The sequence below is a fragment of the Oreochromis aureus genome, linkage group 22 (genome assembly GCF_013358895.1).
Source record: "Oreochromis aureus strain Israel breed Guangdong linkage group 22, ZZ_aureus, whole genome shotgun sequence".
Lineage (NCBI taxonomy): Eukaryota > Metazoa > Chordata > Actinopteri > Cichliformes > Cichlidae > Oreochromis > Oreochromis aureus.
The window spans coordinates 15,209,771-15,233,189 of NC_052962.1; the positions used below are offsets into that span (position 1 = coordinate 15,209,771).

Here is a 23,419-nt window from a genome sequence, read left to right on the forward strand (position 1 = left end):
GGATATCCCGCTTTTGCCTCGTTTTCATTGGCTCGGCAAACTTATCCCCCGTTACGATTGGTGTAAAATGCTGTCGATCATAACCCTTCGGCGTAGCTTTCCTGGCTCTGACAGCTGTCACCGTACGCCGAGGTCAAGGGGAAAGAAGTATGGCTTCGCTGTTCAGAGGGTCTCGATATATATGGTTAAGGTGGAATAAGCATGTCGACGTTGCCTTCGGTAATGTATTCGCTTATGTTGACGGGTTTTTTTTCGTGCCGTTTCATTCATTTACGAATGTGTGTTCACAGGTAAATTCAGGCGGAATAGTCCTGTACTTGTTAGCTAGCTCGTTAGCCCCCTGAAGAAAGTATGAATACTTAGGTGTTTGCAGTGTGGACGATGTCACCAAGTTGAACATCACTATGCGCAACGAAGACGAGCACACTGAAATAGCAATGGCACGAAAAGCTAATTTTGGACCTCAGTAGGAATTTGCGATATGTTGGTTTTAGGTAGTTAATATGAATATTTATTTGCCACTCACAAATCTGCACTACATAAAAACACTAGCTTGCATTGCATCACTGTTGCAAACACATACTCTGTTCATGGCTCCCACAGTGCACACAAGACACGCTAGGTTGTTTCTTATGAATTATCTACAGTGAATATTGATTTAAATGATATTAGTGTAGTTTAGAAGATAACCCATCAACCTCTTTAAATGGGCTGTAACCATATTAAATTTCTATAAATCAAATTAAAAGTTATTCAGATAGATTGATGTACTGGCATGACTCAGTTAATTTAATAATTGGTGCGCAATTAATAAAAAAATAAAAAAATAAATGTATTCACTCCACTTTCTATTATCTGGTTTATATGTTTCTGAATTAAATGCCGTTTTAAAAATGTTTCAGAACCAAACATGTGCTGTACTGTGTTACATCAGCTGAGTGTGCTACCTTAGAAGCCATGTATAGCAAGCGATACCTCAGAAAGTAACATCCTGTTATAAGTATTAATGTTTTATTAAAAGTTGCCGTTGGCAGTTCAGTGCAATGCACTGTGCTATTATACTAATAAAGTGATGCAATATTGGAATAAAATTCAGTGTGTAAAAAAAAATATAAAAAAAAAATAAAATAAGATGCTGTCATCTTATACTGCAGAATAAGATGACACTTTTTTCTGTTGTGTAGTACCTTTTGGTTCCATAAAATATATGGTGATTTTGACATGAGGGATTTTAATTGAGGATTTTGGTGCAGTGGTAAATGTGTGTTTTTCAATATGGACCATAAAGCATCATCATCTTCTTTTTTTTTCTTTTTTTGTAGAGCTCTGATTCATCAGAATAGATATGCCTCTGCATTAGATGTCAGTGTGTCATTAGCACAAAGCTTATTCATTGTTAAGTATCCAGTACTTGAAGCTTTGAAGTGTGGTCATTTTAGTCCAGCACTGGAGAATACTGTGTCGTCATTTAAGTGTTACAGAGAGATGGGAGAAGTTGGTCTCCTGAGTATGGTGAAGACTTGGCTGAATTTAAGCTTTAGGGCTTTCGTTTGTGCTTTTTCTTCCCTTCCTAATCCTGTTGTTGCAGTCTGGTTGGTTTACTGCCAGAGTTTCCATTGTGTTTTAACCTGTCTGGATCTTGGCTAAGCTAGAAGTGGTTAATAGCCTGACTGGACTGACTGAGATCAGAGATATTTTTAACCACTTTTAATTAGTTAATTTATTTCTGGATAATGTTAGAATTTTACACTAGGTATTAGTCATAGGGAAATGTCTACAGCACTTCCTGCAGTAGAAAGCAGTATTGTCTTCATTCAGATTTCATGATTTTGCTCCTGATTTCAACTAAATCTTGTTTTTACAACAGTATCAACACGATCAATGGCCTCAAAGACACCAGTGGGATTTATTGGTCTGGGAAACATGGGCAGTCCCATGGCCAAAAACCTGTTAAAAAATGGGTATCCTGTCATTGCTACCGATGTCTTTCCTCAGTCTTGCAAGGAGCTGCAGGACACTGGTGCCCAGGTAATAAACCCTCAGTAACACATTGCATTTACACATGTAAACACTTATTTGTGCAATAATTTACAGCTTCTCTTAAAATGAACTGCGCGACAGTTGACAGGCTGTCACAAAATCAAGTCGGGTATTTTGTGGTGATGGTTTTCAGGTAGTGGACTCCCCAGCAGACGTTGCAGAGAAAGCAGACCGCATCATCACCATGCTACCCTCTAGTCCCAACGTCATAGAAGTATACACAGGCCCAAATGGCATCCTCAAGTAAGAAATTTTATTGTTGGTGTCTCTGTGATTTCTGTGACATTCATGTATCTTCTCCTTGTATTTTTAAAATCTATAAATGGTAAGTGGAGATTTCATCGTGTTTAAAAAATAGATAGGACTTAGTTTGAGGACCATATTCCTTGTGTTCATTTATTCTCTCTTACTCGGTGCAGGAAGGTAAAGAAGGGGACCTTGTTAATTGACTCCTCCACGATTGATCCTGCTGTGTCTAGAGAAATGGCAGTTGCTGCAGAGAAGAAGGGTGCTGTGTTCATGGATGCCCCAGTGTCAGGAGGTATTGTGTCTAACAAATTATTAGTAAGCAAGCACACCTCAATTGGTGTCTTCAATTCTGTAAAGTCTTTCCCTTGATTTATGTGTTTTTGATTTGCTCATTCTTGATTTGAAATACACAAAGAAAAAGAGAGAAGTTAGTTGGCATTGTGAAAAGTAGAATTAGGCAGCTGGTTTATTTATTCAACTGTGCCAACCACGGTATTAGGCCTGTGACCCTTCAACCTTAGTTCTGAACTGTCTCACACTCTTTTGTATATCTAAACTATTGGACCTTTTGGGTTAATGCTCAGACACAAGTTGTAATTACTGAGCGGGCCAGCCAGTAGGTGCCCTCTTGAGGTTTTTATTGCAGCTTTTGACCAGGGGTCTTAAAGGCAAGGTTAAGGTTTTAAGTCCTCATTATGTTGGCGCTGTCTACTTGTGACAGCTTCTTGACAGAGCACAGGATCGCCAGTCGTCCTTAATGGGCTGAGCTGCAGTGGAGAATCCCATGTCAGGGCTTTTCATGTTGATGGAGCCGTAATGGCGGGTATCCCATGTTAGTGCCTTTCATGTCAGATAAAGAGTCATAAAGAAGAGAGAAACTGCCCTCACATGGAGGACAGGAGAAGAGGGGGAGAGGAAGATAAGACATGAAGGAGATACATCGCAGTAAAACTGTCCATCTTTCTCAGTCTTTCTGTCTTTGTTTCTTTCTCTCTTTCGCATACACAACCACAAAGTTCTTCTGATTCAGGTATGCAGTTAAGGATTTCAACATGCTGGCACCCTGCATGTCAGAGTACGAACTCTGATCACGGTCTGTTTCCTTTTTATTGCACAATCTTTAATTCGTAACCCTGAAACTCCCGCGGTCTCCCATACAAACATAGACTTAGCCCATTTTCGGCATGTTTACCAGCTGGCGTCTGCAGCACAGAGCGACTGCAGTGAGTGAGATCAGAGCCTTAAGCTTGTTACTCTGCCTTAGCACATATACTGTTTAAACACTATAGACAGTGTTTGTGTGCAGTCCCCTGTCAGCGTTCTTCCTCTCCTGTTCCTTACTAGGCCTCTTTAACTGGCTTGAGGTGACCAATGATTTACCTGCTACCTAGCAGGTCTCTGCAGCTAGACATTCTTTCCTTATATGCACCTGCCCATCCAGTGTAACATTAGACATTCATAAGTCATATCCAGAAATCCAGGTACTGACTTTAGAGCACAGTGCCAGCACATTCTAAGTAGAAAATTGATGAAAAATGCATTTTTGATAATAAATTATAGTTTTGATCCATTTATTTATGCATTCGGTGAGCATAGTCCCCCGCCAAGGCACATGCCTTATTTTGCTATTTTAAAAAAGTTATCCAGATCCACATAAAAATGAAAGTGTCCCTCCTTTACTCATACTTAACCTTTCCACAAAGTTTAATGAAACTCAGCCATGTAGTTTTTGAATAAGTGTGACGGCAAACTGCACCTTTGCTTTTACTGCATCCAATCTCTACAATCTAAGGATTGTTATTTTCCTGTTGTTGTAAATGAGATATATTTGGTCAGGGACATCTATCTCATCTCGGTGGTGTTGCCAAGCCAAACTTGTAAAGACAGGTTGTGAAAGAATGTCCCAGTGACAACTTGGTAACCAATTTCAGACAGCTTAACAACCCCCCTCACCCCACCCTCCCAACCCCATTGCCCTGCTTTACACACCTCTGGGCAGTTACATGCTCTGTTCCAACCAGGAGATGGCACCCTACCCAAACAGGGCACTGTCATACTTTTGAGTTAGGTGTGTGTGTGTGTGTGTGTGTGTGTGTGTGTGTGTGTGTGTGTGTGTGTGTGTGTGTGTGTGTGTGTGTGTGTGTGAGAGAGAGAGAGAGAGAGACAGGGGAAAAATGTGGATGAAAACGCCTTAGTTCTGAGAATAATTATCTAATATTGGTTATACTGGTACAGTATGCTTAGTAAAAGAACGATAGTTTAAATTAAAAGTTAGGTGAAAATATGTCATCTGACTTAAAAAAAACATACATGTCTTGTATCAGCCTAATAAATGGTATCAGTATATTTAATTTAAAGTACTTCTCACAGTTTTCTGTCATTGAGTATCACTTATATCACGCTATCATTTGAACATGTTTGATCTCACTGACTTAAGGCAAAGTGTTATCCAGTCAGAACTGGTTCAGTTTTCCTCTGAGCAGACTTGCCGTGATCTGCTGTACTCTTAAACTTTTGCAGACACAGGCTGCTCTTTTTGTGGTTTGAGCATTGTTTTTATTTTTAATGTAGAATTTCTTTTGATATAAAATAAATCCCTTTTCTGTGCTGTGTGAGGTGGTGTTTTTTACACAGAAATGTGTGTTTGTATGTTGTGTGCGTCACTAGAGGTTTGGCAGGCAGGCGTGGGATCTGAATTGCACAGTCATAACCCTTCTTAAAAAGAGCAGTCAAAAAAACTTTCAATTTCTTCTCATGGGCATCCTGCTGGCTTCCATTCTTGTACATTGACCAACATCTTGGCTTTAGCCCTGCACTAGCCAGCTGTGCAGTGCCACAGCCAGCTGTGTTCTGGTACACGCAAACACATACGTGGACACACACACACACACACAGTGTGTGTTCAAATGTTCTTATCTGCACTCTCTGAACATCTTTTTTTATCCAGACACAATTATATTAACTTACATTGTGGTTCTGCATGCTGATGTTTGCTTGTGCACACACAACACACGTCTGTCACTGTCTGGAGTCATTAAAAGCATCCACATGCAAAGTTGACCCACAACAAAACAAGCTCTGATGTCACAGGCCAAGGGTGTTGGCACAGCGATGGCAAAAATAGGAGGTCTGGCTGACAAGCGGTGGGTCGTTAGCAGTAATTACCCAGAATGCCTGTGTTTGTGTCTTTGTGCCCATGGTGGGCTGCCACATTGCTAACGGACGATGGCTTTAAAAAGGCCCTAAAAACCTTTCATTGTGTTTTTCCCAGTGCTGGGAAAGTCAGCTGTCGGTGCAAATGAAAGCAAGAGGCAGCCTAGCTGCTGTGGGACTGTAGGAATTTGGGCTAATGTTGCTTGTTTGCGAGGTCTTATAATTCTCAGCTAACTACCTATTTAGGCTGAGTCTCAACACCACTCTAATCATATCCATACCACATCAACTCAACCTTAGCTTTGCAGTGTGTCATTTGCTGACAGTTTGAACGTCATCCTCCAGCTTGTAGGAGCTTGTTCAAGCCAAGGCTGGCGCTAGTTTGTTCATCAGTCAACACTTCCAGTCCACTAGAGCTTCTTCCAAAAAATTCAGCTTTGACTATGGGTTAAACTATGATATGCACAAATGATAAAACAGAAAAAGCAGTATAATTAAGATTATTAGCATTTATTAGTTTACCTTTTCCTGAAGACTTTTTAATTGTAAAGCAGGAAAGCTTTTTCTCTTGTAATAGTAGTTGGAAAAAGCTTTTCTTGTGCATTTCTTAAGCAAACATGGACCAGAGGCATTACAAATTAAATTTGACCAGTGACTCACCCTCATGTCAGCAGTTAAGTGAGAAGTGGGCAAACTCCAGTGTCTGATGAAGACTGTGTGATAGAGTTCATAGCTCAGGGGAAAAGCTGGCCAATAAACCCTTGTTGTAAATGTAACTATCAAAATGTAACACTAACTCCTTTGATTACATTTTACCTATTCAAAACTTGATTTTTGGAAGTTTTCAACTGTGATACTTGAAATAGTCTTCAATGTGTCATTGTGGTACTTACAAATCTTAATTTCTTTAGCCACATTTATCATAAAGTAGGGACCGAGTTGTTTTTTGTCTCTAGAGATTTGCAGAAAACCACTCACTCATTCTCTCTAGCCCTGAAATGTTACTCACAGTCTGCTGAAGTTGAAATTCTTTGAGATTGTCAGAGGTGGAAAAAGTACAGCCTCTGAAATGTACTCAAATTAAGAAAGTAAAAAGTAGCTCATTGAAGGATAATTTTACTAACCATTTTTGTACAAAGGAAATTGAACCTTGTGCTATATTAATATAATAATAAAATAATATTAGTAGATGTGAATACAAACCTTATTCAAGTCCAAATTCCAAAACATACTCATCTTAAATTTGTTATGTAGGACATAAGCACTGAAAGATCATTTTAAAATATAACTATTTTCTGTTGCCCTACTTTGTAGTGGGGGACTTTGCCTCCACAGCTAAACAGTAAAATGAGTAGAGTCAGGGGTTACAGTGGGATCCAGCAGGTGGGCGAACACTAAGATCTGTGTAGTGTCTCAGCATAGGGAAAAAAATCACAACTCCCAATAACTTCCATTGTGAGCTTTAGTAGATTTTCGTAGTGTGCAGGCTGTGATCAGCTGACCTGCTGCTCTTTGTAGATTTACGCAACTGAATTCAACAATATGTCAGCAATTTCACAGCTATCTTGGCTGTTGTCCATCCCTTACACTGGCGCTATGCTGTTTATACTGCCTTTATACTAGAAGGTATACAATTGGTATAAAGTCTGAATTCAGTGAATAAATCTAAGCATCATCAGCTTAAATGCAAATTCATCCCTGCTACACTTGATGCAACCTAAACCTGACCATGAGCACCACAGCCACTGTGCACCAGTCCAACACAGTGCTTTACTGTGAATTCACCACAGTACAGATCATATACAAATCCAATATGTGATTAAAATTATGACATTACATGCAAGCTTTAAATTTTTAGTTTATCAAGTGAGCAGTCCTTAGCTTCAAATCCTGTCCTGCCCTGTTCTGTCTGTCTTCCTACATTTGTCTCCATCTCTGAGTGAAGTTAGTTCTCTCCCTGGGAAATACAACAGCTGTACCTACAACTGCACACAAACAGTTTGTGTGTTTGCTGATGTTTGTTGAGCTGATAGAAATGTTGCATTTGAAATTAACTGACACTTACGACATTACCACAACACCTGCACTCCTTCCAGTCCAGTTAAACCCTATAGATGATTCTGCTTAACCTTAAGTAATGTGTTTGGGTTTTTTGAAAATGTAAGGAGTAGAAAGTGCATATATAAAATGTAAGGAGTAAACATAAGTTGTCCAAAAAAATAAATACTGGAGTACAAATACCTGAATACTCTCCTTACATAAAGTAACAAAGTATTTGTGCTTTGGTTCTTGGAGATTATTTATTGATTAATGACATCTCCAAAAACAAGTCTATTTTTGTTTTAAACATTTGATTAATTTCATAGCTATGTTGGTAGAATTACCAACTTTTGTTAAATTTTGTTGCCTGTCCCTGAATCTGATTGAAAAATCTAGCACTGGTATCCGTTAATCAATAGTAAGCAGCTAACATAGATTTGTAATCACTCTGCACCATTTCACTGTTGTGTTGCCTTACTACAGCACAGCTTTCAAAAGCTTACACTATATGTCTGTCTTTGTTGAATTGTTTTTAAAACTTTTTACACTATATATTTATCCATGTATGTTTAGTGCTGTATTTTTACAGATATTTCACTTTGGTATTTTAGAAAAACTGGCAAAAATCTAGAAATGCAACATAGTGTGATAGGTAGGACACTAATAGGGTAGCACTTGTGTCTCTCATTAAAACCCAATCTAAATGTTTTCGTGAAACCTAATCCAGTCTGAGAATAGAATTATTTAAGAAGATGAGCCTGAAGGTTGGTGGGGACTCTAAGACTGAGTTAAGGAATCAGGTTGGACAGGCAGGGGGTGGTGCTGTCGCAGTCTGTCACGGCTAACCAGTACTAGAGAGTGGCCATCGTCCAAAGACTAGATTAGCATAACAAGCGTCTTGCTGACAGGCCCTGGTGACATGGAGGGGGAGTGAGGGAGTGTGTAGGGTGGTAAAGTGACCAGGCAGGGTGATGATGACGATGATGGAGCGGTGGTGATGTGGGGGTTCTAGCCTATGCTCCAGATGGAGGTGGACCCACAGCAGCTGGGAGACTGGTTCTCACAACTCTGCCCCTGTGTCATCTGCTGTGGACGTGAGCGTGCAGACAAATGGTCAGCTGGTCTACATGTCATACAAAAAGTCTCTGTCCATCAAACGTAGCCCAAACGTCACACTGCATGTCACTCATCTACTTGTGAATTAACATTTTGTCTGTAGAAAAGTGTGTGTGTGTGTGTGTGTGTGTGTGTGTGTGTGTGTGTGTTTGTTTCTGCCTGCTAACAGCCTAATTGAGGATCATTATTAACTTGGTCTATCCTAGATGAGTCTCATTGGGCCGGGCAAAGGATTGATTGTGGCTCTCTCTTGCTCGCTCTGTTCTGTCACTTACCATTGACCAGGTACTCCCCTCTGGAAAAGATCAGTTACTGATGATGATGATGATAATAATGGTGATGATCATGATGAGGCCTGACCCGATGGTAAGTGGACAGGCACTGCAAACCAAATTCTTAAGACTGTCGTAACTCTACATGCTACAATTTTGTTTTCTCAAATTTTTTTCTCCTGAAACCCAAACTTTTTGCAGTCGCCTGCTCACACGAGGTTCTCACAGAGTATATGTGTGCAGGAGTCAGTTCTCATGGGGCTGTGCTCGTTAAGTGGAGCTGATAAAGTGTCTGTTTTTAACACAACAGAGTGGCATTAGTAAAATTGGCAGCAAAAAACTGTTGAAACTGCTGATTTTTTTTCCTGCCGATGTGGGCTAACGCACACCCTCGTCCCGTTTCACTTATTTACTCGATATCCGTTCCACTTTTTACGGGGGCCCATTCAGGGTTTTAATTTGTTTGAGAAAAAGATCTGCTCTCGCGTGTAATTATGATGGTGGATCACATGAGGCTGCATTGTTGGCCTGTAAACATCCTACCCCACTGATTTTAACTCTAAGCAGTCAACTCTTATTCATTTAAGCCTGTTACTCTATTAAGTGTGAAGGCACTTTTCATTCTGAATTATAGATGACTGTGGTTGTGCCAGAGTAACTTTGCATGTGCATATAGTTAAAGACAAACAGTCTAGTCTATTGCCAGTGCCAGAGTTTGTTTATACCAAGCACATTCAAACTCAGAGGTGTGATATGAGGTCTGGCGTATCCTTAAAGCTTTCGTGGCATTCTTTCAGTAAGAGCAGTTACATTATCATTTGAGGAAATTGTGTGTTTGGTGGAGCTCTAATGATATTATAGGTGTTGCCTTTGCTCCAAGTGTTTTTCCGTTTAATCTCTCCGCGGGGAAAAAAAAAAGCAGGCTTATGGAACGTTGTCAAATGCGTCATTCATTACCAAACACTGGGAACATCCCTTCTTGTGTGTGCATGTGTGTCTGCCATTTTGTGTTGTTTGTGTAGCCTCATATTCACAAATGTAGTTTAATTTAAACCCACCACCAATAAAAAGTGGCTACTGGTTTACATGCGGCTCGTAACTCCGAGACGGAGCCTCAGAAGCTCCAACTGACGTCTTACTGGCGGCCAACTCTGAGATCTGCACCTGCCTCTGATACTCGCATACGTGCACAGATACTGCGTGCACATGTGCACGCTTATTGTCACTTGCTTTGTACTTGCACGCACCACTTCAAAAAAGGCTCAGTTTTAAAAGGCTTATATGGCTGTCATGAATTGCTTTGGTTGATTCTTTCGTGTGAAATGAAAGAAGTGCTAATGAACTTAGCATTTACTACAAACAGCCCAAACCAGAGCTCTTTCTCTGATCTTCCTTTGCCCTCACACAAGTAGTTTCAGTCTCTTATGTTCATGGTTAAAGGCTGTCATCGAAGCCTGCTGTTGAGCATCTGTCCTAACGGCGCTTGATTGCTTGCTTATTAAGTAGTCTTTTGGTAATAGAGGATTTGAGATAAAGGGGCTTGCATGGGCCTCACAGACACTCAAATAAGCACATTAAATGTCTTGCCCTTCCATCCTTTCTACAATGCTTTAAGAGACACTTTTTTTCTCCTTTCATTCAACCTTTTATGTCAGAGTCAAAGTTAATAGTCCAGAAAACTTCAGCTCGGTCTGAGAATATTTACTTTGGTTGATATTGGGGAGAGGAGGAAGGCATCCACCACTCTGTCAACCCAAACATGTCCCCTGGATGTTGGTAAGAGAACGTGACCGAGGAAGGTGGTGGTTCTGCTTCAAGGGAGTTATTTCCCAGGAAAGTATTGCATACCAGTTTGGGAATAAAGATGAACATGCCACTCTACAATTTTTTTGGAGTGCTTGAAAGAGTTGACATTGTGTATTGTTTGTAGCACTCTGGCATAATTGTGTATGCCTCCATTTATTATTCAATATATAGTTGTTTTGTCACTCCTTGTGGATATCTTCTTAGCATCCTCATCCCTCCATTACTGTCTCTACCCTGAATCTTCTATCATAGGTGCCCCCCAACCCCACACACATATACACACACCTTTTCTCCTTCCCCCTAGGGGGCGTTGTGTAGTTGTGCAGTGCTAATGATCCAGGACTGTCACTCCCGCTGGGATGGATGAGCCAGCATACCCGGCGCTCAGGAAGCCTCATTAGGATTCTACTTTAATCCGTCTCTGACAGGACCGGCCCGAGAACGGGACGTCCCCTCACACATACACCACACACAATAAATACCCTATGAAAGTACATTCACCGCATAGACACAATATTAAAATCACACTTTATACAGACATACATACAGACACAAATGCACTTCAGCCCATGCACAAAGAATGGACCCACTGATACCCACACAGTGTATACACACAGTAACACACACACATACACACACTGTTATGCTAATGATGTGTTATTCTGCTACAAACAAGGATCTTCGATCATCCTGGTGTCACTCCTTATAGAAATCCACTACACATCATAAGAGCTTATTATGGGTGATTAGTTAATTTGAGGGAGGGATGCTGGGAGGTAAAAAGAGAGAGATCATTTTCCTTCTTTGCTGTCATCTCTGCACCGCTCTCTGCTCGTACTTCTTTCTTTATCCCTCTCTCTTGCTCTCTTTTGGCTCACTCGCTTTCTTTCTCTCCTTAGTGAGATATATCGATCAGCACGTTGACTGTGTTATCAATAATCTCCTCTTTAGTCGTCCGCAAACAGTGATCTCCACTAATGAACCAGCACAGTTGTCACACTGCTCTTTCTCATAGAGTGTGTGTGTGTGTGTGTGTGTGTGTGTGTGTGTGTGTGTGTGTGTGTGTGTGTGTGTGTGTGTGTGTGTGTGTGTGTGTGTGTGTGTGTGTGGCTCAGCCTGCAGCATAGAAACTGCAAAAAAGGGATAGTAAAAATATCAGAAGAAAAAAAAAAGTGCTGTTAATTGTACTTATTATTATGATTCTTATTATTATTAATATTTTTCATGTATTTATTTATTTATTTCCATTACTTTAATGAAAATGTGAAGAGAGTTCTGTGACTTCACTGCACGCCACACTGTTCACTGTGTGCTTGATACTGGAGTAAAATGCAGTTCATGCTGTTCTGCCATTAAATAGAAACTTTGTTACATCAAATAAAACTTGAATCAATTATGCTAAAAAGAATCCAAGCAAATAAATAAGAAGACATCAAATAGCAAGAAGGGAAAAAAATCCATCATGTCTGTGGACCATATGTGTGTATGATTGGTGTGTGTGGTGGCCGTATGTTGAGCGCATGTTAGCTGTGGTCCGTATGCAGCTGCTGCAGCGTGGGCTTTGGGCTTCATTATGTGGCCCTAATGACCTTCTGACAGCTCATCACTGACATACACATGCACAGACACACACATACAGTGTAGTGGCATGATCATATATGTGACAACAGCACAGCCAATTAAAGAAGGTGTGTGTGTGGGGGGGGGGTGTATATTTGAGCAATGGAAATTTACTATAAATCCTGTCTTTCCTCTCCTTTCCTTGCCTCTGCAATGACATCTAACAATTAGATGTCAGCTGCTTTGTCCCCAGTAATTCCCTTTTAATTATTAACACCGACATTATTAGGCTTTCACTGTTAAGAGGGCTTTCACTAAGGGTGGATGGCACCCATAAAAGACAGTCAAACTACATATCCTCATTGTACTCTTTCCTCTTGGTTTCTTTTTTTCTTACAGGAAAAATAAATAACATATTTTTTTATGCTGCTCTATTCTCATTGTGTTTTTGTTGGTAGTGTTTTTTTGGGTTTGAGTTCTTGTTTTTTTAATCTACCCTGCTAGAGCTTTCATCATTCTGGGCTATGCAAAGTCATTGTTACTGCAGACATATACAAAAGATGTCCTTTAGCAATGGCCCAGTGTAGAGGTGATAATGAAGTGGGTCTCGCTCCTGTGAATTTGAAATATTTAATTAAAACATTTGCTAAACCTAACCAAGTTATTTTGATGTGTACATTTAACAACACAGCTAATGAAACTGGATGTAAAGTTGGGGGGGGGGGGGGTTGTTTGTATATGTTTTATTGTATATCATCTTATTTATCTGTTCCTCTGTCTCTCCTGCTGCTTTGAGCATGTACATGAGAATTTCCCTCGGGATAAATAAAGTTATTCTTATTCTTATTCTTATTCTTATTCTTGTCTCCGGGTTCATAATCTGGTGATTTAGGCTGTCCCAAAAGCATATTTGTTTATTTAGACAAATATTAATAATAATCAGCTTTAACTGCATAGTAGCCAGTCACATAATGTTTATATATGTTCTGCATAGTGTTTACTAACCATTTTTTAAGTTTAAGAAAAAATTTGGTGCAACTTTACAGAAAATGTTTCTAGATGCTTTACAGACAAATTATTAACCAGTGAGATGTTATTATTATTATTACATAATTATAACATTTTATAACGTATTTTTCACTTACATTTTATTAAACGGAAAAGCATCCTGACTAAATTCTAATTATATATTAATTTGCCATTTATTAACAATGATTGTTAAAAAGTACTTCCTTGGTATTTTTTTTCTACTTTGCGTGTGTGTATATTTATCCCGCCACTCTTAGTGTGACACTGGCTAATCACTGAAGCATACAGGGAAAGGAGCCATTGCATAAGAGACTCAGACCGGCTGGGTTCAGCCTACTCTGAAAAGAGGTTATTTCAGCATTAAGGACCCTGTGGAGAGGGTAGGGTGTGAGTCAGTGGGGTGAGGTTGCCTCCTACAACATGGCACGCTCCTTAAGCCATCAGGCACGGGGAGGGACGCCTAATTGAACATGATAAAGTGTAAAGTTAATTACCCCTCACGCCTGTCAATGATACCCCCATGAGGTGGGGGGCTGGCCTCAGGCACAGCTGCTCGTGTGTCCGTGTGTGTGTGTATATGAAAGAGAAGGGGTGACAAGACAAAAGCCAAGGGATCCCATGAGAGTTGTGCAGTGGATGATGGCAACAATCGGCTTTTAAAGATGCCTCTGTCCCTCTGGTACAGCACTACTTAACACGTCTGTCCCACTAAGAGTTTGGCATACACATGCACACAGAGAACAGAGCACAGCTGACCTTTTAGACACAGTTGGTAGTGTTAAACCAGTCATATGGCTGATATATTATGTCTCGTGTGGAAAATTCACATATTTTAGTTCAACACGTATCCACACCTGAACTTTCTGTTCCACCTTTCATTAACTATTTCATGTATTTTGCAGGTCTGCACATTTGCGTTGAACTGTTAAAGACCAGACATCAATATGTGAAATGTGTATGTCTTATCAGTGATGTGCTCACCTCAGTTAATGTTAATATCAACATGTGGTGTGTTTAGGTGTTGGAGCTGCCAGCATGGCCAAACTCACCTTCATGGTAGGCGGAGTGGTTGAGGAATACAACGCAGCGAAGGAGTTGCTCACCTGCATGGGAGCAAATGTTATTTACTGCGGACAGGTCGGCACTGGACAGGTAATAAGGAATGTCTAAACATAATGACTGCGTAAATACAAACAGCATTTCACACAAGGACATCAGAGGCATGAGGATGACATTTGATGCCTCAACCAGTACTTCTAAGACACTATGGACAAAATTATAGGAAGCCAAGGCAAAAAATTATCAATGGAAAAGTGTGGACATTTGAAAGTCTGGTCTTTTTCTGTATATATGTTTACAATAGCTTCCAAAATTTGAGCAGATAACTATATAGTGAGGTTTGTAAGTTTCTACTCATGTTGTGCTTTTTGCCAGAATATGTAGTTATCAGTACATATCATATTTGCTGGAGTATATTGGAAACTGTTTAGAACCTCCAATTAAAACTCTTTAAATAATAGCTCTTCCAAAAAGTTTTGCAACCCACTGGCTTTGGTTCATTTTTCAGAAGTCAAACACAACTTTAATCAACTATTAATTTCACGTTTTACAAATCCCAAACAAACCTTACCTGAATAGCTTAACAAGATTCAGATTTCCAATTGTGTTTCACATTTCAGGACCATGGACAGCACACAGTGTTTACTCCAGATTTCTGATGTTGCGTTAAAGAAAAACAAAACAAACAAACAAACAAAAACACCAGCAACAAAACTTCTATCAACTTTATAAACAGAATAAATGTAGGCTAGAATAGCCAAATTATGATTTCTTATGATAACTCCTATAATTATAAAAGTATCAGTTGTTTCTGCTGCATGTAGCATCATCTATAATAATATTTTAACATGCTGGACTATGCAATTTTGAAATATCGTGCTGTAATGGGTAGAAAATGCACTTAAATAATTGCACCTAATTTGACCAGAACCTTTCTGAACACAAATTTCCACTGTTTAGTAAATCTCCCCATAAATGCTACAGCATTAATAACATAGTTTTATAAGAACATAACCTCTTCCATATTATTATAATTCCTCCAGTAATTTATTTTCATAATGATTTATCCAAAGGATCTTATGTATGTATATTCCCTATGTCATCTTAGATGAGTGGACCAGTCCAGATGAAACTCTGCATAAACATTTCCTAAGATGTTGTGTCTATATGGCATATACAAATATTTTATACAAATCCCACAATTATATATATTTGTACATTTGACAGACACAGACATGTGTTGTTGATGTTTAGTGTCCACATGCTATGTTTGTTTACTTGCACATTCTACATTATTTATACTATGTATTACCCCATGCATATCAATGGGATTAGCATGTTTTACTGAAATGAAGTCTGTGACTTGGGAAACCCCCCAAAATAAAGTCTACTCAAACTTCAAACTAACACTAAATCTGTCTATTATGGATAGACATGTTTTGTTTACATGTTAAAAGGTAATTTGCTATATTGGCTATATTGGGCTGGAAGTCCAGATTGTTGGGCCTCATTTATAATTGGATAATTCACTTAAAAACTGTTTTGGAGATAGAGGTGGGCTACTTCAGTATTTCTTCATTAGCTACATGTATGGGGATTACTCAAAGTGTGGCGCTTCCATTTGGAAGCTGTTGTTGAATCTAGGAGCTGTCATTGCAAGTGAAACAGACCGTCTTTAAACTGCAAATCCAACAGAGAGATGGCAAGAACAATAGAAGTGAGAAACTCAACAGCTTGATGCATTCTGAGGAAAAAAAACAACATCCGGACATCCGCTGAGAACAATAGTGCTGGTTTGTTCCAGGATCCTTTCCATGGTTGAGAGGGAAAAAAGCTTTCAGGACCAAGTCATTATTATTATTATCCTAGTTATCAACCATAACAAAAGAAATGCCAGATTGGATTTGACCAAAAAACATCTAAAATGATAGAATATGTTGGATTTTCTTGAAAAGAAGTCTTAAAATAATTGAAATGATCCCATTACTCCAAAGATGACTATTAAAAATGTACCATTTAAGGATTAGTGGCCATAGAAGTGTTTCACTCGTCTGTTCCAGAGTCAGATCATCTGAGATTTACTGTTGTGTGTTATATTTTGTTTTGCATACTTACATAATACATAATAATTCCTTTATAATAATCTTTCTTTCACACCCTTCTAGGCAGCTAAAATCTGCAACAATATGCTGCTGGCAATTGGGATGATTGGGACCGCAGAGACCATGAACCTTGGTATCAGGTACTGTAAGCAAATGCTCTGCTAAAAGATAAAATAAGAAGGAAGTGTATGATCAGTGGATTCATTTACATGGGAATGGTTAGTGTAGAGATAGCTGTCTGTGGGTAGCACTAACACAGGGATGCATATGAGTTCATTATCAAACATAGGTGTACCGGGATTCAGTACATCCAGATCCAGATTTCCTTATTGTTGTTGATGAATTTGCAAAAACGAAAGAACAAGTACAGTGAAATTACAAGGGCATATTTTGAGGTTACTACCTTTTAGCCACACATTAACTCTGCTATTATTGCCCTTAGATATAGTTGTCACAGTAAGGTCAATTACTACGCCAGTGATGTAGCTGTAACTGTAATTTACTACTACAATACAGGTTTAGAAATGTGTGGGTGCATGCGCGTGTGTGTGTGTAGTTTATGGGAGTGCGAAGGGGTCAGCCCTGCCCCAAGTCAGAGCCGCCTCTGGTAAAGCGAGATGGATGAGGGGGTGGAGCCACATTGTCTGATTTACATTTGCTGATTGAGCTCTCACCAGAATCCTGCCACACCTCTGCTACTGAACACCACCTAGAAAACCCATCATTCATCATTCCTCCTCGTGACACAAAGCTTCTTTGGCCAGGAAGCTGAGGATGATGGGATGTGAAGTCTTGTGGATTGCACTGCAATCTTTGACTAGAAATCATGTGAGGACTTAAAATGCACCACAGCACCCATACTTTGTTTTGGTCTGTAGAATTTTTAAGTGCAGCTTGCATACAGGAAGCTTATACATCAGTTTTTATAGATTTTATACTCTTTTCAGATTTTATATTCTGTTCTATTTATGCATTTTCCTTGTCAATAATGGACTGTTTCTTCTGTTTACTGTCTGGCTATAATGCGATTTTACGGCCTTTACAGTGTAAAATGGTATTTGCATCGAGTTTTCTGCACGGGTGTTCATGAGTGTCCATGAATTCCTCTTTGCACAGTGCAGCTGTGTTAGTGCGACTGATTTATCTGTGCTGAGACAGAGGAGGAAAATTGGCATGAGCAGTCGAACATAAATCCCCTCACTAGGCCTCTGAAATATGGAGGCATTAAGGGAGCAACGCAGATTTACACATTGCCACACTGTCTCTGAAGCACACACACACAGACACACAAATTTACATCCAGATATACTGAAGGCAGCAGTTTTCTACCACTACAACTTCTCACAATTCACATCATTATAATGTATTCCTATAACAAAAATAGGAATACTAACTACCGCATGTCTTCACTTTGACTGTGAATTATCTTCATATCTTTTCAAGACTGACCCATATTCAGTCTTGATTCCATTTTGTGTGTGTGTGTGTGTGTGTGTGTGTGTGTGTGTGTGTGTGTGTGTGTGTGTGTGTGTGTGTGTGTGTGTGTGTGTGTGTGTGTGTGTGTGTGTGTGTGTGTGTGTGTGTGTGTGTGTGTGTGTGTGTGTGTTTCAGTGTTTCCCCCTCTTCTTGCTAGCCAATCTCTGGGGCTTTATTAGAGGGCTTGACAAAGACTGTCATCGTTTAGAGGGAGCCCACACCCGTAAATCTCCCATGCTGCATTGCGGCCCAGCCTCTTATGCAGAAAGAACGCTCTCTTTGGTGCATGTGTGCAGACACACACACCGACACAATTCAAGACAAAGGAGGCTAAGCACTCACAGGCAATTTGCAGGAAAACGGCAATAACATTTTATCATGTTGGACTTGGGCCTGATAGAGCTGCCCTTTCTTTAATATATGTGTGTGTGTGTTTCCTTACCTGTACATGCAGGCAGACACACACACACACAGAGTTCTGTTCATGGAGCTAATTTGTTGATCTCAGATGGAAGCTCGGGCCGTCTCCAGCAGAGCGTGACGTTCTCTTAGTGCAAGGAATGGCCACGCATGACAATTATCAGCACACACACACTCACACACTCAAACACACTCTCCCATGCAGACCGTTCCTTTCTATGTATTTTCAATTCCTTGCTTTTGGCTTTTCCTTCCCATCCATATTTGCTTTACATTCTTTATTTTATTATTTTAATCCATTTTTTTTCTCTTTCTTTTTTTTTTTGGGGTGACTGCTGTAATATCTGAAAGCAGCCAAGCAGTCAGTAAAAGAAGGATGAAAAGCTGCACAGAGTATCATAGAGCAGTGGAGAGGAGCAGCAGTGATTTTAATGATACATATGAAGATAAGAGTAGAGACGACTGGCCCATGTGACACTCATATGACACTTTTACAGTTCACCTTGCAAACCTGTGTGCCTGCGCCCATTCATGCGTACAAATACGCAGTTGCCGATGCCCAAGTAGGAGCACACATATTTGCTCCTTTGTTCTTTTTATGGGGAGAACAACATGCAAATCAGAGTTTATAACAAGACCCTTTTAGCAGAGAGACAGAAATAGGTTCACCACAACATACATGCGCACAAACACATCGCTCCCTTCCTCTCGCTATAGTTGAGATGAATCGTGAGCATATGTTCAGATGAAGATTAAACTCGCGTGATAAACGTGCTTGTTGCCTCTATAAATGGAATAGTAAGTGCTTGTGTGTGTGTATGTGCTCGTTAGCTCTTTAATGATATATTAAATGGGGAAGAGGCTGGGCTTCCTCTCTTGTGGCGTCTGATGAGATCGAGAAGCTAATCATAATGAAAGAGATGGTTAATATTAGCGCTGCAAATGAACTCCACCTGCTAGAGCTCCCAGGACATAATCACCCTCCCCTCTCGTTTGAATCTCCAGCGCCATCTCTCTTACTGTTTTTTTTTTTCTTAATTTTTTATTTTTTTTATCTGCACCAGCATTACACAGCAACACCGCTCGTGTCTGCTTATCCATGTCAATCTTGTTAAAGCGTGACATGTCCTCTTCTCCACGCAAATTACCGCAGGCGAGGAACAACACCACTGCGTCAGCTAATAACCGCAGCTGAGTGTGAGTGTGTGCGAACAGTTTGTCGTGTGTGTCTCTGTGATGGGAGCAAGAGGGGAACTTCATTGATTTATCGTTAACAGAGGACAACAGCTCCCCGTCAGCGTCTATGGCCGCTATAACAAACGATCTGCGCGCTCGGACGCGCTTTATTGTAGCTCAGCCAGTAACCTTTTCAGCTGCTGACCCAGAACGCAGGGAGGGGCTGCTTGCTTGTGTGTGTGTGTGTGTGTGTGTGTGTGTGTGTGTGTGGGGGGGGGGCTTGTGCGATGTCAAACATATGTCCCCATGAGTCCTTAGACAGGAAGGTGTCAGCATGGAAGAGGGAGAAAGGGTAGAGGGGAAGCAGGATGGCAAGGGATGCTTAGAGACATAAACTAAGAAAGCTATCATGATCTAGACTACCATTAAAAAAAAAAAGAAGAAGAAGAAAAAACCCAGCGCGTGCAGAACCACTCATGCCACACTTCCAAAACTGTTTGTTAAAAAATTAGGGAGTCTGAGCGGACACATAAGAGATGAAGGGGAGAGGAAAGGGGGAGGGAGAGACATGGAGAGAGTGTAAATGCAATTCCTTTTCTTAATTAGTTAGTAGACAGCTAATAAAACTGCAGCAGTAATGGCAGAATGAGAGCCAGGTGGAGAGAGGGAAGGAGGGAGGGTGCTGGCCTTAAAGACCTATGATAGTTTAATAGTCATATTGAGAGCAGAATAGAGTTACAGGCCTGTAAGTAACAGTAAACTGAGGCAGCCAGGACTTGATGTGGTCAGCTTTATACTGGCCTTAAAACCATTAATATGGCATGTTGAACGTTCGACACAGACGCCGTTGTTACACCCTCCCTGCTCGGTTTCACTCATTGCTTCTGTCTGTCTACCCTCAGTCTCTTTCTTTGTCTCATTTGCCTTTGGTTACTTCTTATCATAGCCCGGAGGTTTGTCCTCTTGCATATGAAAGTAGGTTGCTGCAAAATGGGGCAGCAGAGCTAAGAATGTGCCTCTGTGTGTGACAGCGAGGTTTATGGCTCCCCTGTGCTGCTTAACCACTTCTCCTCCTCCACTTTCTTGAAAGAGGGATGAAGGATAGATGTAGTGGTAAACATCAATACTGCATTAGCCGGCATTACAAAGCCTTCAGCCATTAACACTGAGGAATGGTCACAGTGAGGCATAAGGTTCATTGGGGGTCACTACAATCACCAGGCACCCCCACACCCACCTTTTGCCACATTTCGTATGTCCCACTGGTCCTCTTCATCCCAACTCTGTCCCATTTCCTCCCTATATTTTGCATAACTCCTCTTTCCTTGTTTGTGCCTACCATTTTTTTAAGTTTTCCTCTCCATCTCATTCTAAGATGCTAAAAGTTTGAAAGTAAAGTAATTTTCTGACTTTTTTTTTGTCTGAAACATATTGTAATAGTAATATGGTGTTTTAGGTTTCTTTAAAACCACCATATTTGGTGTTATTTGGGCTATTAACAGCTAGAATTGTTAAAACTGTAATTTAGTTGCAATGTAATTTAGTGTTGTACACCTTCAGACAAATAAAACCATTTCACGTGTCAAAGACAAATAGTCCAAAGAACTTACTTAACTCTTTTTTCTTCTTTTTGCAGACTGGGTTTGGATCCCAAGCTGTTGGCAAAAATCCTAAATATGTCCTCAGGTCGTTGCTGGTCCAGCGACACGTACAACCCTGTCCCTGGAGTAATGGAGGGAGTTCCCTCTGCCAACAACTACCAGGGTGGCTTTGGAACCACACTAATGGCAAAGGTACTAAGCCTGTTTTCTGGTTGTATTATTTGTGATTCTTAGTGTCTGATGTGTTTAATAATCAGTTCATCTTATCAATACATAAACTGATAATGAAAGTGTTCTGAAATCCAAGAATCTGCATAGAGAATTCTTGGGTTGTTGGGTACAGTGGGGAGGAAGAACCCCCCTTTTAACAGGAAGAGAATTGTCAAGAATAATTTTTTTTTTAATCCAGTATGTGCTCATCATCTAATGATATCCTACACACTAAAATAAAGATGTTTCTGGAAACCGGTTTTCTTGAGCTGTTCATAGGATCCATTTGCACCTGTCACTTTTTCTGACTGCTTGTCCCTCTCTTCTCATGGCTGTGCTTAAAGGATCTTGGTTTGGCGCAAAACACTGCCACCAACACTAAGACACCCATCCCTCTGGGTTCCCTCGCTCACCAGATCTACCGAGTCATGTGCTCTCGCGGCTACGCTAATAAGGATTTCTCATCCGTGTTCCAGTTTCTGCGTGAGGAGGAAGGACAATGAATGGAAGGGGAGCACACTGACTCTGCTGTTACAATACACAAATACACAGAAACGCACATCAGATCTGCACACACCCCTGTGCCCCTTATCCCAGTATGCTCAGGAGATGCTAAGGCCTTGCAGTCGAGCACAGACCTGCTCCCCAGTTTTCATACCATTTCGACCCATGTCCCCTCATTACGTTAGCTAAATCATATTTTCACTTTATGCTCCTCTGTCTATATGGAGGAAATCATAAAACTGACTCTGATCAGGCTTACATGTAACAGTGAAAAATATATGTGGTTTTCAGGGTAATAAGTAATAACTGAATTAATGTAAAAGCATGATTATGTTCTTTTTGGTTTTGTTTTATGGGGATTTGTGCTGTTTGACTGTTACCCTATTACCCAAGTTACCTCAGCCTGTTTATATTAAACTATAAAGGTCAGGAAAAAAATGGTATGGATTCACATAATAATTGAAATTTAATCTAAGAGCGTGAAGAGGTTACTTCATACTTACAATACCCACATACCAGCACTACATTTAAGGTTACAAAAATAAGCCACACTTTTTGCTCAACGTTTACTGAGTTTGTTACTTTTTTGTTTGTTTTTTGACATTTTATTTCTCCTTTCATTATTCAGTACTGCATTTAATTCATTTTTTTACCTCATGAGTACACTAAAGTTGCAGTAAATCTTCTTCTCTGGTACACCATTCAAGTATTTACTCACTTTATCGACCAGTTCTGCTCTACTATACTGTGAGATAAATATCTGGTTATTTTTGCACCACGTGCGTCGCAGTGCGATGTGCTGGGCTGTTTTGATACAGTCACAGAATCTCTTTAATGTTACTGCTTTTCTCTATCTGCTTATTGAGCCACTGAAGTATTATTTTTGTGACCAGTGCTGTTAAAACTTTTTCTAATCACTGCAAAATGTTCTGTCAAGTCCATATTTCTCCTCTCTCTCTCTCCCTCTATGCGTGTATGACAATCTGTGTAAAGTCAGAGAGGAATGATTCGTCCTGCTCTGTGCATATTTCATATTGTTGTGTAGCACTGAAGAGGAATCTGAATGGACTGCCATTTTTTGTAGTAAAATTCATTACAAGTCTACAGTTTGTCTTTGCACTGTGAAACAGATCCAGTCACACTGTAGCGTAAAATAAAAGCTGTTCCATGTATTAAGTGTTTGTATTTTCTTGTAACATCATTTTTATTTTTATTTTATAGAATATCTACAACCTATCAAACTAAATCAAAGCTCAAATGGCTAGCTTCATTTTGAAATGACTGACATGCACAAACTATGAAAATAGGCATTCCTGATATTAATAGAAGTATTATTGTTATTATTTTATTGAATACAGCGTTTTTACACTAAGAAAGAAGCTCAGATGTAATATTACCTGATAACCAGAGATACTCTTAAAATTCTTGACTGTCCCACTAACTCTAGTCCATTTACCATGTTTTATGTTAGTTCTTATATTGGGTTTTTCTGCTCTACTAAAGCACTCAAAGCACTTTATACAACATCTCTCACCCATTCATACCCAAGTACTTTCTATCTGACATTCACACACACTGACACTCCAAGGAAAAATTGAAGACCAGC

The 23,419-nt window shown here is 39.9% G+C and overlaps 1 protein-coding gene across 1 annotated transcript; it reads left to right on the top strand.

Annotated features, from left to right (window-relative positions):
• Positions 1 to 70: 70 nt before the first annotated feature.
• On the top strand, positions 71 to 22,989 carry hibadha (3-hydroxyisobutyrate dehydrogenase a). The gene is made up of 8 exons (XM_031756113.2): positions 71 to 219; positions 1,868 to 2,028; positions 2,174 to 2,283; positions 2,460 to 2,581; positions 14,284 to 14,417; positions 16,490 to 16,566; positions 21,135 to 21,291; positions 21,654 to 22,989. The coding sequence occupies exons 1-8, from the start codon at positions 150 to 152 to the stop codon at positions 21,810 to 21,812; spliced, it is 990 nt and encodes a 329-aa protein (XP_031611973.1). The 5' UTR covers positions 71 to 149; the 3' UTR covers positions 21,813 to 22,989.
• Positions 22,990 to 23,419: the final 430 nt, after the last annotated feature.

Coding starts and splice junctions, on each gene's coding strand:
- hibadha (XM_031756113.2), top strand. CDS start 150: ATGGCTTCGCTGTTCAGAGGGTCTCGATATATATGGTTAAGGTGGAAT. Junction 220..1,867: donor GCATGTCGACGTTGCCTTCG/GTAATGTATTCG, acceptor TTTTTACAACAG/TATCAACACGATCAATGGCC. Junction 2,582..14,283: donor GGATGCCCCAGTGTCAGGAG/GTATTGTGTCTA, acceptor TGGTGTGTTTAG/GTGTTGGAGCTGCCAGCATG.